General features: G+C 43.6%; 1 protein-coding gene across 2 annotated transcripts in view; it reads right to left on the bottom strand.

Annotated features, from left to right (window-relative positions):
• Window positions 1–1,551: 1,551 nt before the first annotated feature.
• The window catches only part of fstl1b (follistatin-like 1b), a 68,545-nt gene continuing 54,688 nt past the window's right edge, over window positions 1,552–15,408 (bottom strand). For both annotated transcript variants that reach the window (XM_066641046.1, XM_066641047.1), the window contains 7 exons: window positions 14,629–14,661; window positions 13,838–13,968; window positions 11,547–11,665; window positions 8,351–8,463; window positions 5,727–5,837; window positions 5,319–5,410; window positions 1,552–3,861 (listed from right to left, as the gene is read on the bottom strand). In XM_066641046.1, coding sequence (XP_066497143.1) covers window positions 3,820–3,861; window positions 5,319–5,410; window positions 5,727–5,837; window positions 8,351–8,463; window positions 11,547–11,665; window positions 13,838–13,968; window positions 14,629–14,661 — 641 coding nt within the window. In that variant the 3' untranslated portion in view covers window positions 1,552–3,819. The remainder of the gene's footprint in view (window positions 3,862–5,318; window positions 5,411–5,726; window positions 5,838–8,350; window positions 8,464–11,546; window positions 11,666–13,837; window positions 13,969–14,628; window positions 14,662–15,408) is intronic.

Here is a 15,408-nt window from a genome sequence, read left to right on the forward strand (position 1 = left end):
AATTTGCTCTAGTGTGTACCATGTGTAAAGTTACTGTTGTGTACTTCATCCAGGGGGGTGTGGTGTGGACGATGAAGAAGATTCTCTGCCAAACACTGACTAGAGATTCAAATACATATTTATTTAACAAAAAGCAGCATCTTACCTGCCATTAGGGTCGAGAGAGAATCAGGTCAGTTTCATTCGTCTCTCTCTTCTGTCTAAAAGTGCACTTATGTAGGTTGGGTTCTGTCTGTATAAGGTTTACATTCTCTGCTGCTCCAGGACTGAGGGAAGGAAATGAATTATGACTTCCTGGCTTCTAACTTTCAGGAATGTTTCTTACTCCAAATACTTCTTTCTCATGCAGCCATGACCCCTATTTAAGATCTCAGAACAGTGACACATTTCTTAATGCTGCACTTAATACTATATGTGAATAAAACACACGTCATTATAATTCACTGCATGCAAAAGAAAAAAAAAGTCTTTAGTTGTGTAACACTGGCCATTAACACTAAATTTACACTTATTAATAAAGCAAAATACAGGGCATCGAATCAGTGAAGATTTATATTAACCTTATATTTACAATTATAGGGTTGAAAAACATAACAGCTATATAAATTATTTATCAAGAATGCAGTATTTTTAATCACTAAGCTATGGGCTAATAATACCATTCATTCATTCATTCATTGTCTGTAGCCCTTATCCAGTTCAGGGCGGTGGGTCCGGAGCCTACCCAGAATCACTCGGCGCAAGGCAGAAACACACCCTGGAGGGCGACTCACATTCACTCACACACTCACACTCAAACCCACGCAGACACAGAGAGAACACACCACACTTCTCACAGACAGTCACCCGGAGGAAACCCACGCAGACACAGAGAGAACACACCACACTCCTCACAGACAATCACCTGGAGGAAACCCACACAGACACAGGGAGAACACACCACACACCTCACAGACAGTCACCCGGAGGAAACCCACGCAGACACAGGGAGAACACACCACACTCCTCACAGACAGTCACCCGAAGGAAACCCACACAGACACAGGGAGAACACACCACACTCCTCACAGACAGTCACCCGGAGGAAACCCACGCAGACACAGGGAGAACACACCACACTCCTCACAGACAGTCACTCGGAGGAAACCCACGCAGACACAGGGAGAACACACCACACACCTCACAGACAGTCACCCGGAGGAAACCCACGCAGACACAGGGAGAACACACCACACTCCTCACAGACAGTCACCCGGAGGAAACCCACGCAGACACAGGGAGAACACACCACACTCCTCACAGACAGTCACCCGGAGGAAACCCACGCAGACACAGGGAGAACACACCACACTCCTCACAGACAGTCACCCGAAGGAAACCCATGCAGACACAGAGAGAACACACCACACTCCTCACAGACAGTCACCCGGAGCGGGACTTGATCCCACAACCTCCAGGACCCTGGAGCTGTGACAGAGACACGACCTGCTTCTCCATGTGCTGCCCAATACCAATAATTGCCAATAATAATAACAAACAACAAATGATGGAACAATTATTTTATTTACGTACAGTACAGAGCCAAAAGTTATAATACATGTGAATTCAAACAAAAGTTTACAAGGTGAAATGAACTGTCCTCAATGGTGTGAAATGACATTTACTCAGTCACTCACTCACCGGACATCTTCTGGTTAACTCCCGTAATACTGCAAAAGTTCTTCATGGATTCCTACAACAGGTGGTTAGATTTACACAAGAGAAGGCCATTCTACCAGTGGCACAAAGGATGTATATTTAAGGCACTCATTACCACAAAAGATCATTGATATTAGTGAAATTTAGAGGGAAAAACGAGAAAAAGCTAGCAAACACTTTTTTTCTCTATTGCTCTCTCTCTCTCTCTCTCTCACACACACACACACACACACAAACACAAATATACATATGCAGGTGCATACACACTCAGCAAGAATGCATGGAAGCTAAAGAGGTGACAGCGATTCTAATCCTTAATCTGACCGCTCTTTGAAATAAAAGGTATAGTGTTGTTGCTGGGTCCAGAGTAGTGGTTTACCTGGAGGTTTTTTTTGTACAACATTTAAACACCCTTAAACATCACGCTTTGGTTTTGGGCGACACTGCCCATGCTCATCCTGTTCAGTGCCATCAAACACTCAGTGAATGACATAAACACAACTTTACAATGGCACATTGACACTGGGTTTAAGGTAGCAGTGCTTTTATTGTCTTCCTTTCACTCGCCGGATTTGTCTGGCTTCCTTCCCCCAGGTCAAATGAGGTCCTTCTAACAGAAATGAGCACAGCAATGGAGATTTAAAAATCAGTATTCAACACAACACAACTACACTAAAATATAAGCAGAGCAAGCAAAAGCAAAGCAGAAACATCTGCGAAAGTGTTCGTATTTGTTTGGAGGTGGTCTGTCTGGTTCCAAACAGAGGCCTTTAAGAAGAGACCTGAAGGAACCAAGGTGTGCGAGGTCAGGACACAATGACACGTCCCATAGAGTCCAGACACCAACTCATTCAGTGCTTCTTTCGGAATCCAAAAAGTATTAATATTGAGTCTATGCTTCTGATGCTGGATTGAGCCTAAATGGCATTAATCAGATGAGGTATAAATGCTGAGAGGTGGGTGAGACACAGAAATGTCACTAATCCCAAAGATGTTAATGTATCTCAAATGTAAACAGTGGATTTATCACCACCTCAGCTCATCCTGAAAGTGTCCAGTGAAGACACATCATTCCAACTCCTCCAAACAGTGTTCAATTGAGCTTCATCTCGCCCAAGAAGGTGATTTCATTGCTCTACAGTCTAATGGTGTCAGGCTTCACAGTTATCGAGCCAAAGCCACACGAGAGTGGGTGATTGTAGGCTTCTCTACTGAGCATTTCATTCTACTTCCAAAGCCTTTCAGTGAAGATTAATTAGTTCTGTGCACTTGTCAGAGCCTGTGTCAGCAAAAAGTCTTGGAGCAGCAGAATCCACTAATGAGAAGAGGCGTCTGGATCATTTTAGCCACACGAGGTATCGTCCAATCAGCAACTCAGACCAAAGCACAGCCTTTAGAATCTTCCTTGTCTCTGTTTGAGCGCGATAAGCAAACTACTTCTAATTAGCACGCCATCTAGAAATAATCTAAATTATGCTGAGGCAAGAAGGCCATGCCGAAAATAAGGAATACACATTAGCACCTTTTCGAAAGGTCTCAAGACTATGACTGCCTTGTCTGAGTGGAGAGACAGAGAGCGAAAGTGAGGGATGTCTCACGGTTCAAACCCTGACAAATGAGTCCTTACTGATTCATTCCTCCCACCATCACTCTTCCATCTACTGCCATTGTCTCAATCAAAAGCAACAAAATCTAAAAAAAAAAAAAAATAATAATAATAATAAAAAAAGATATACCAAAAAAATACATAAAATAATATCAGCGTACAAAATAGCCCCCCGAATAAAGTGCTGGGGCCTCTTAGGCAAGGCTTGGAGTGATAAAATAAAACAAATACAGCACTTAGTGATACGCAAACGTACAAAACATCTGACGACCGGCTAAAAGTAATACTAGGCTACAACTGTTACTTTAACAAACGTAAAACAAAAAAAAGATTATATGGATGTTACACTGAAAGGTAATAATAGATAGACACACTATATTCATAGAGATAAAACAATGACATGGTTTCATTCTCCCAGAAACAGTACATTATCTCAGGAGTCCTGATTGTGATCAGTAAGAGAGGAACCTCTTCCTCAGCTCTCTCTTTCCTCCTCTTCCTCTATCGATCAGTCTCTACACCTCCTTTGTGCTGGTTTTCATCTTCTCTGCAGTCTCCTGAGGAGGAAAGGACAGGGTTAAAGGGAGAAACACTTTTACTGATCCCCTTCTGCATTTGACACATCGGTGGGAGTGAACACACAAACACACACTAGTGAGCAGGGGGCAGTTTGGGGGTTAGGGGCCTTGCTCAAGGGCACTTCAGCTGTTAACAAACTGTCTGTTATCGGTCCCGGGAACTGAACCACGACCCTCCGGCCTCAAGCTCACTTCTCAAACCTCATCTAAACCTAAACTCTAATGTACACTGTCTGGCCTGTGTTCCAGGGCTTTGAGCTGTGGGGGGATGAAACTGATTGCCCCGGAGGAACCCCTCAGCAGTTTGGCAGGTCTTTGAGTTTATAGCTCAATTTATTATATTGGTAATAAAAGCACCAAGGCCATGAACTAATTGACCTTAAATCTGACTGCAATCCACAGTTGCTCAGACACGAGTCCTGTTTTTACAACCACACACCGCTGGTTCACACTTCATAAAACGACAAGAGCAAAGTCTGTTGCCGTTATTTGGAGGTCTGGGTTAGTTTTGGAGCTCCACAACAGACTGTAAACCAGCAATGGTATTAAAGGTAACGTATTATACCTCATTTCCATGAGTTAACACAGTTCCATGGCATCTTAATATAACATCTGTGACACACTTTGGTGAAATTACCACAAGGAAGCAACAACACAGCATTATTTTTCCCCATCTTAACAGCCTTGCTCAGAAGCACCAAATTTAGCACCTGTTCCTTTAAATGATAATGAGCCACTGCTCACCAGGAAGTAAGATGTAAGTTGCAGAAGCTCTTGTTTTCGCCGTTCATGCCTGGTTCTCTTATTACTCCATTATTTTTGTATGTTTTAGGCACAGAATATTTTGTTGAATGTTCTACAGTCTGCGGGTTGGTTGGCATTAACGATTCATTCATTCATTCATTCATTCGTCTGTGACCCTTATCCAGTTCAGGGCGACGGTGTGTCCAGAGCCTACCCGGAATCATTGGGCGCAAGGCGGGAACACACCCTGGAGGGGGTGCCAGTCCTTCAAAGGGCGACACACACTCACACATTCACTCACACACTTTTGAGTCTCCAATCCACCTACCAACGTGTGTTTTTGGAGAATGGGAGGTCCTCCAGGTGCTCCAGCTTCCTCCCACGGCATTAAAGACACTTAATTTAATTTGCACAAGCAGTGAAAAAATGATTTCATTATAATCAGTCCCTGAGTTACACAGACCTGGCTTTTCCCAAAAGCATCTCAACACCAAGGTTTTACTTAAATAGAAATCCACCATTTTAGATGATCTCAGTATTGAGATGATCTGGTTCTAGTTGAGTTTCCCAGCTCTACACTGGAGGAGTTTGATGACTACACTCTGTGCTGGAGATGTGCTGACTATAAACCATATTGTTCATGAAGCATATTTCTGAAGATCTTTGGTGCGTGGAAGGGTCAGAGATCAAACCTGATGTTTGTTGAGTTCAGCCACACGGCGACTCCACTCCTCCTCCGTCATCTCCTCATCACCAGCAGCTGCTTCCGGAGCTGGACTTTTCTCTATTGACAAAATATGACTGTCAATATCCTCTTTGGACAGTGATTAGCTAGAAGCCTCGCATAGGTTCAACACTGCAGCAAACATAAAAATGGACCTTGAACTTGACTGTTGCTTGTAATTTCCTGATACTTTAAAACCTTCTTTGTAGAATTGTCTTTGTAGCTAACTCCACAAACCCAGCATGAACATCTCTCTGGTAAAATAAAGCTTCCCATAATAACGATTCCTGGCTCTTAATAAGTTTACTTTCATTCAGCTTCAGGGGTGTGGTCAGCTGAAGCCCTGCTTAGTCTGACACAGTGTGTTGTTTCTCACCGTCGCAGGTCATGGCAGTGCAGACCCAGTTTCCACAGGCACAGACACAGCGGTTACACTCCACCTGCGTCTCTGCTCCATCCTCATACGTCTCGTCCTCCAAAGCACACTCTGAAACACAAAATACAGTAAATATAATCACTGCTACTGTTCAGTCCTGTCAACTTTCAACCACCAAACCACTGTCTGAGGGCTCTTCCACCATCTCTCTATTGATTCATTGACAAATTCATTGACTAATTCATTGTGGGTTTGACACAGCTGTCCAATTCAAAACTAACAAGTTTTCTGATGCAGTAAAAAACAGAGAAGAAGTGCTGTTTATCGTACACTTTCTCTGGGAAATCAATCTAAAAAAACATTCCTCAAAACTCAAGAAGTTTGCTGATATGCTTCTGAGGTGAGATTCCTTGGGAAGGAGGCAGGGAAGGCACTTTATTTCATATTTCTTGCTGTGACAGGGACACTCCTGGATAAGCTTAACATTTACGTTAAAATATATTTATTTAATATTAAAAGTCTCAAGTCTGGAGACAGGGTTGTAACAAGGAGGACGCATATTTTATTACAATCTGCAAAACAGAAACACTTACGATGGACTAATGAAACTCACTGCTTGGCTGAAGAGAGAAGAATCCACAGGGAATAGAGAAGTCCACGTGCCCTGGTAACTATTTCAGCACACAGCCTTCCAAGAAATCTGCTTCTAATTTTGTACAGTCCAGTAAAGTGGACGTCATGTGGGAGCCTTGTACATGACATGCCTTTTCGATTTTGATACGTTTTTCTGCGTGTGTTACTCTCTAAACCTCCATCCACGTGTGTTTATTTGCCTTTAATCTACATTCTGTTCTTCTCCTAACATTAAAACTCTAGATATCTGAGAATGTCTCGTCCAATCTGGTCTGTCTGTCTGTCTGTCTGTCTGTCTCAACGTCTGTCCACTTTTCCTAGCTGCAGTCTGAAGAGGAGTTTTCCTGTTGCAATAAAAATAAAACCCAGACTCAATGTTCTAGGCTGGAATGTGTGTGTGTGTGTGTGTGTGTGTGTGCGTGTGTGTGTGTACAGTGAGAGTTATAATGTCAGAGAGTTACAGAGAAAAAGCCTCTGTCCCACTCCAGTGAACTCTGACCTACTTCTCTTGTAGTAGCTCAGCTGCAGGGAGCTGCTGCTTATCTCTCGTTCAAATCTAGTCTGCACACCCCGGATATAAATATTTTTTGATTCCCATTCCAAGAATTAGGATGAAAAACACAAGCACACACTGATCTGCCAAAACATTAAAGCCACCTCCTTTTTTTCTACACTTTCCACGCTCCACTGACCACACTGGAGCACTCTGCAGTTCTACAATTTCAGGACAGGACCCCCACAGAGCAGGTGTGATGTGGTGGTGGATCATTCTCAGCGCTGCAGTGACACTGACGTGGTGGTGGTGTGTTAGTGTGTGTTGTGCTGGTGTAGAGTGGATCAGACACAGCAGTGCTGCTGGAGTTTTTAAACCCTGTGTCCACTCTCTGTCCACTCTGTGAGACACTCCTTCCTCGTTGGTCCACCTTGTAGATGTAGAGTCAGAGACAGTAGCTCATCTGTTGAGAGGTTGGTCGTCCTCTAGTGCTTTCTTCTGTGGACGCAGGACGCTGTCGACTGGGTGTTATTGCTCTCTGTGCAGCAGTGACATAGAGGGGTTTAAAAACTCCACTGATCCACGCCCTAACACACCACCACCACCACAACCACAGTGTCATTGCCCTCCTCAGAATGAAGAAAGGGAGCTAACAAATGATACAAATTACAGTGAGTAACTGTAGAACTACACTATGTACTGTATATGATCGGTGGAGCTGATAAATCTTAGTAGGATTTAAGAAAAAAAGAGGTGACTGTATTGTTTTGGCTGCTCAGTACAGAGAAGATAAACAGGAGTTAGAATGTGTAACACACCCCAAACACAGACCAGTCAGAGCTGTGGTTTGTGAGTATATTTAAAATAGAAAAACATGTGTTTTTTCCGATTCAGTTCCCTGAAATGTCCAGAGTGCTGTGGTTTAGTGTAGGATGTGGACAAGCACTTTTAGCTACATCAGTTAAGAGAATTATTCTAACATAACAAGCATTTTTTGTGGATCTATGGATACATTTTGACATTCATTTGTAAAAAAAACATTGTAGTATTTTAGTAAGAAAGCTGTGGAACATTGTTCTCTGGAGAGATGGAGCACTACTCAACACTTGTGAGAGGTGACCGAGTGCTGTTTGTGATCAGAACCATCCAAAACCCGTCCCGGTCCTGCCCATGGTTTATATGGATGATAATATGGATCTAATTCTCAAATCAGTGTTAAATGTAAACGTGTCTCTCCAACACAGGGTGCATTCTCTGTGTATTTGACCCTCACACAACCACAGACTTTGCAGTTCAGTCCTACAAGACAAAATAACTGTGCTTGGGATTCATTTATTGACAAGCTGTGGCTGGAGGTAAACTCTGCATGGCATCAGAGGTCCTGGATCAGGATTATTGAGCTACCAATGCAGGCATTCAGTGTATAATGAGTACATAAGTGTTCCATGAGTACTGTGAGTGTTAATGCTCAGTGCGAGCAGCGTGTGTGTGTCCTCACTCTTGTCTGGAGGGTTGAATCCTGGACGGAGGCAGTTGAGGAACTCATCAAAGCTTAGTTTCCAGTCAGCGTTCTGGTCTGAAAGCTCAATCAGAGCATCCACACACAGGCTCCTGAGACACAGCCAGAGGGCACAAGGTCATTATTACTGCAGGTCGACTACATGTTTAACGAAGGTCAGCAACGGTTTAAATGTAAACCAGTCAAAAACCAGAAAGTACCTGACTGAATATATTCATTCATTCATTATCTGTAACCCTTATCCAGTTCAGGGTCGCGGTGGGTCCAGAGCCTACCTGGAATCATTGGGCGCAAGGCGGGAATACACCCTGTAGGGGGCGCCAGTCCTTCACAGGGCAACACACACACACTCACACATTCACTCACACACTCACACCTACGGTCACTTTGGAGTCATCAATCCACCTACCAACGTGTGTTTTTGGACTGTGGGAGGAAACCGGAGTACCCGGAGGAAACCCACGCGGACACGGGGAGAACACACCACACTCCTCACAGACAGTCACCAGGAGGAAACCCACGCAGACACAGAGAGAACACACCACACTCCTCACAGACAGTCACCCAGAGGAAACCCATGCGGACACGGGGAGAACACATCACACTCCTCAAAGACAGTCACCCAGAGGAAACCCACACGGACACAGGGAGAACACACCACACTCCTCACAGACAGTCACCCGGAGGAAACCCATGCGGACACGGGGAGAACACACCACACTCCTCACAGACAGTCACCCGGAGGAAACCCACGCAGACACAGAGAGAACACACCACACTCCTCACAGACAGTCACCCAGAGGAAACCCATGCCGACACGGGGAGAACACATCACACTCCTCAAAGACAGTCACCCAGAGGAAACCCACACGGACACAGGGAGAACACACCACACTCCTCACAGACAGTCACCCAGAGGAAACCCATGCGGACATGGGGAGAACACACCACACTCCTCAAAGACAGTCACCCAGAGGAAACCCACACGGACACGGGGAGAACACACCAACTCCTCACAGCTGAATATATTTGTTTTGTATAAATCTCAGAAGTTGCTAAGATGCTTATAATGTGAGAAAATTCAAAGAGAGATGTAAGTGTTTATGTATTTATTTAATCCTAATAAATACATTACAAAATATTAATTTAAACGCCCTTAAATTAGGCTTCAGTTTCTGGGGAGCGTTTCATAAAGCCTGCTTTAAAAGCACCTCAGAGGGACAGGAAGTGCCCAGTGGTATCAAAACAGCAGAGAACAGTTGCTCAATATGAATCTGTAATTACATGCTATTTATGAGCTTAGTACTACGATACTGTACATTTATATTATTATATTAACTATTTTTCAGAGAATTGGGATTCTACAGAATGGTAATTATTTATCACCTCAAACTAACTGAGAGAAAACTGACTGAAAATCTGATTTTCCCTGCTCTTCTACTGGAGCTCGGAGTGAGAGGAGCGGCTGTGGAGCAGAGGAATGTTTGGCTACGGCAGCGATTGTTGGCGGGGATTTTCTTCTTCAGCTTCTATTCACTCAGGTTAATACAGAGCCAGGGTGAACCCACATAACCTCCAACACCACACAGCAGAGTGTGTATCTGCTACTGCTCATCTACTGGATCTGTTCCTCTACATGTTTTAATGTCTTCTTCCCTCCTCTCTTTCTTCTCTCTATCTCATGAACCTGGCGTCCACTTCCTCTGTTCTCACTGCACGTCGACAAAGATTTCTTTCTCTACAAAATATAAGGATCCAAATGTGACTGATGGAATGAGGGCTCCTAAACACAATCTCTTGTTCTGCTTCATGTTCTAATCCAATAATAACATGCCGTTCCCTCAGTGTGGTCTAAATACCATATAAACATCCATTATCCCATCAGAAAATCTTCAGACCCTCTCTGGAATGTTGTACCAAGGAAACAGAAGTGGAGACTGGTGAAGGCTGTGACACTGGTGTCTCAGTCTCTGTAAGTTTTTTTGCCATAACATGTTTTCTATGATAAATAACTTTAGTATTGAAATGTATTTCTAACTCACAAAACAATTATTTTCTTTTACTAAAACAAATACTGGGCAGCAGGTAGTGTTTCTGTCACACTCACTGGGTTCGTTTCCCGTTCCGGGTGACTGTCTGTGAGGAGTGTGGTGTGTTCTCTCTGTGTCTGCATGGGTTTCCTCCGGGTGACTGTCTGTGAAGAGTGTGGTGTGTTCTCTCTGTGTCTGCGTGGGTTTCCTCCGGGTGACTGTCTGTGAGGAGTGTGGTGTGTTCTCTCTGTGTCTGCATGGGTTTCCTCCGGGTGACTGTCTGTGAAGAGTGTGGTGTGTTCTCTCTGTGTCTGCGTGGGTTTCCTCCGGGTGACTGTCTGTGAGGAGCGTGGTGTGTTCTCCCTGTGTCTGCGTGGGTTTCCTCCGGGTGACTGTCTGTGAGGAGCGTGGTGTGTTCTCCCTGTGTCTGCGTGGGTTTCCTCCGGGTGACTGTCTGTGAGGAGCGTGGTGTGTTCTCCCTGTGTCTGCGTGGGTTTCCTCCGGGTGACTGTCTGTGAGGAGTGTGGTGTGTTCTCCCTGTGTCTGCGTGGGTTTCCTCCGGGTGACTGTCTATGAGGAGTGTGGTGTGTTCTCCCTGTGTCTGCGTGGGTTTCCTCCGGGTGACTGTCTGTGAGGAGCGTGGTGTGTTCTCTCTATGTCTGTGTGGGTTTCCTCCGGGTGAATGTCTGTGAGGAGTGTGGTGTGTTCTCCCTGTGTCTGCGTGGGTTTCCTCCGGGTGACTGTCTGTGAGGAGTGTGGTGTGTTCTCTCTATGTCTGTGTGGGTTTCCTCCGGGTGAATGTCTGTGAGGAGTGTGGTGTGTTCTCCCTGTGTCTGCGTGGGTTTCCTCCGGGTGACTGTCTGTGAGGAGCGTGGTGTGTTCTCCCTGTGTCTGTGTGGGTTTCCTCCAGGTGATTGTCTGTGAGGAGTGTGGTGTGTTCTCCCTGTGTCAGGCTCCAGACCCACTGAAACCCTTAGCACTTACAGACAATGAAAGAATAAACAAAACATATACCAATACAAAGGTGTCCATGATAATTTAACAGTTCATTGAGTATAAAACATATATTATATTAAGGCTCTATGTCTATTGTGTATACACAAAGCTCTTCATAGATACATAGAAAAAGCGTGTGTGTGTGTTACCTGAGCAGGCGGTTGTTCTCTTCCTCTGCATATGAACTGAGCTCCACAGCTGTCTCATTGTGCTGAATGAAGTGGAGCAGTTCAGAGGAGTCCAGCTGTGAGTCTCCATTGTCGTAGTTCTAAAGACAAACAGATATTTATGGCATTGGTCAGATGCTGTTCTCCTGGAGCATTTACAGTTCTGACAATTTTATAGAGAATAAATAATGCTGTTAAGTGTGCTTGCTCAGGTCAGGAAATGAACTCCAGTTTATCACGTGGAGAGCAGTGCTCTTACCCATGACACTAAACCACCTGGAAATAAAATTAAAAAAGTTTCCTTTAGTAAAAATACCAGCGTTTGGAACCAAATTCAAAAACATTTTACTAGAGCAATGAAGCCAATGTTTAATGCTAATTCAGATCACACATAATCTTGAAGAGTTTGGGTACAGAGCCCACATAAGCTAATTAAGCAATAATAGCAGACTAATAATGAAGTTAATAATCAAACCAAATCAAGCTGAGAGGAAATCTGAGGTAGAACTGAAAGAGTGAGTTTTGACCAAAAAAAAGAAGAAGAAGATGCTGCAGAGTTAAATGCCATCTTGGAGTCTGAATTGTATTGCTGCGTTTGGCAGTTTTCAGGGCTAATAGTATATCTATAAAGCTAGAAATCCTTAAAGCTAGTCTATATGAGATTACTGAACCACAAAGCCAGGTCTGAGGGATGTAGGAGATTTAGGAATGCGTTGAAACTTCCATGTCATTAGCTTTGTAACTTCGGGGCAAATCTGAAAAGGAACCTTCAGATACCAAACATGTCTTGGCCGATCATCTACAGTTAAGGGAAGGGGGAACTATTTCAATTGGTGTAAACTCTGTATGTTAATATTTTTAATAAAAAACATCCCTTTTATTTGGCAAGACACCTAATGAGGTGATCTGCAATAAAAGAACTACACTAAACCCACAATGTTTTCTGTAAATAACTAGCAGTTGTATAAGGAGTGGTTAATGCAGTTTACTGCTCATCTTGGTTCATCTAAATCCATTTTTGTGTTTAATATGAAACCTGTGGAATACATAAATGTTTTAAACGATGGATTAGAAAGGCTTTCAAATGCATTGCTGTTTGTGCAGTGGCAGCAGGCCTGAGCTGACTGTAACTTGTGTTATGGGGTCTCTGAAATCTTCCAGGTCAATAATCAGAAAGTCATGGATTAGTTCTAAAGCAAAGTGAAGTTCGGGGCTTATCCACAGAGGGATCTCACAGGGAGCAACGGTAGAGAGCGAGAACATTCAGGGTCACGTTATCTACAAAGTGCTAACAGCAGCACACTGTAACTGCTAACAAAAACACACATTCACACACAGGCTTAGAGAAGATGACACACTCTGACACTCCACGTCATCACACGCCCTTTTATCTAATCTCTCTCAAAACTGACGATGAAGTTACAAACAGAATCTGCTCATGTACAGGTAAGGGACATGTTACTGATTCAAAATATGTTCAGAGTGTGGATCCTAAACATTTATCTGACATTAAAAAAGAGTAAAATATATAGCAACACGACAATTAATTACAGATTTAAGATTGAACTAATTCAACTGTGAGCTGTGATGTGTCAGATTTAAATATTCTCATAAAATGATACTGTAACTTGTTATTTATTATTTCTCTGTCAATGGTCACTGAAAGAAGAGGAAATGTTGTGAATTTAACCCTTCAAATCCATGCCATGGGTTTTGAAATAGAAAATGTAGAAGTGAATGTATAGAGGTTAGTTTGGGCTACGTATTTATGTAGTGGCTTTTGGCATCCAAGGATTCAACTCCACTGCTAGACACTTGCTGAGCTCCTGTGGTAAACTGGTGAGGACAGAACAGGAGCAGGAGCGAGCTATGCATCGTCTTCTTACAAAAACACACATTACCAGCCTCTCTGCCAAACAGACCGCTGCCATGGAGGGTCGCACCTGTAACAGGAGTAACACATGCTCGACGCTGCTGTCAGGAAGATGATGAGGTCTGCTCAGAGGCCACAGCAGGATTCATGACAGGTCACTGATACCCGCCCAAAGCTGACTCCCAGTGGGGGGTTGCACACACAAACTGAACAGGAATCGAGGGTCTCATGGGGAACAGAGCAGCTCTTTCTTTGTAAGTGATGATATGTATTTATTGGTGCAGTGACAGGTGTGTATCACTCAATTGAGACTACATGGTGTGTGTGGGTGTGTGTGGGTGTACCATGGTGTGATGGTTTCTGTGGATTGTGTTGAGTTTTTTGCACTTCTCCATCTCACCTTGAAGTACTTGAGCAGGATGTCTGTGAAGTTTGAGCCTTTAGTGAACCAGCCGTCTGGCACCACCTCAGTCTGCAGCCACTCAATCACACGTCTGCGCAGCTCATTACGGTCAGCTACATAGCAAACCACTACACACACACACACACACAAAGTAAACCAGAACAAAATACTTAACATTAACTCAAAAGCTTAACCTACAACTAAAATGAAAAAGCAACAGGAAGGAATCAAAATGGAAACAGAAACAGTGGTTCCCAATGTAGGTGTGTGCGCCCCCTGGGGGGGACACGGCGCTAGAGCAGGCGGCACAGCAAGGCACAGGCATGAGATACATAATAATGTTCAGAAATATACTCATCTACAAAAGGCTACAAAAGTATGGCACTGCAGAAGAATGTGGGAACCATTAAATTAAAATATTATTCACGTCTAATACTCTAATATCAGCAATAACTATACATTTATTCATATAAACTATGAAGTTTCACACTATGAAATATATTAAGTCCTGCTAAAAACTTAGAGCAGTTTGTATTCTGCTGTTGGGTTCCAGAACTTTCGAGTATGATATAAACCAGAAAGTGAGATAGAGAAATGTGCCCTTGTGATCCTGCTGTGGATAAGAGCAGCATGCTGACTCCAGTCCTCCAGCGTGGCCTGACTGACTGACACAGACTCCTGTGTGCACTCCACTGTGGATCAGCGCTATAGGAACTGATCAGCATGTGGACTGATAAGAGAAAAAGATAAAGCAGAGATAGCCCTGCTTCAGAGGACTGCTCTCTCACCTGGACTAGCAGCAGCTTTCTCAGTCTTCTTCTCTGTAACAGAAAATCACCAACAGAATCAGGTCACAGACTCCACAACTACAGGGAAAAATGATCAAAATACTCCACGTATCTCCCTTCCATCAGCTGAACACAGTCATCGTTTTCATTTCTGTGAGACCTTCATTAAGAGTGAAACATTGCCCCAAAATCTCTGTGTATTAACTTACATTAGAAGTGTCTTCTGTAAAGTTAGGGACACGTTTATCTTTGAAGAGTGATATACCAAATATTACTCTCCAAATTACACAATAACTACTTCTTCTCCATTTTCTTCTTTCAGCCGCTCCCTGCAGAGGATCAACCTCGATCCGCACAATCGCCCTGGCACAGTTTTTACTCTGGATGCCCTTCCTGACACAACCCTCCCTATTTATCCAGACCTTGGGACTAATGTGATGCATTCCAGGGGCTAGGTACACACACTCACACATTCACTCACTCTTTCACTCACACATACACTCATACACTCACAAACTCACACATACACTCACACATTTACTCACTCACACATTTACTCACTCTTTAACTCACACACTCACAAATTCACTCACTCTTTCACTCACACATTCACACATACACTCACTCTTTCACTCACACATTCACTCATACACTCACACATTCACTCACTCTTTCACTCACTCATACACTCACACATTCACTCACTTTTTCACTCACACATTCACACATACACTCACTCTTTCACTCACACATTCACTCATACACTCACAAACTCACACA

The sequence above is a fragment of the Hoplias malabaricus genome, chromosome 12, assembly GCF_029633855.1.
Source record: "Hoplias malabaricus isolate fHopMal1 chromosome 12, fHopMal1.hap1, whole genome shotgun sequence".
Lineage (NCBI taxonomy): Eukaryota > Metazoa > Chordata > Actinopteri > Characiformes > Erythrinidae > Hoplias > Hoplias malabaricus.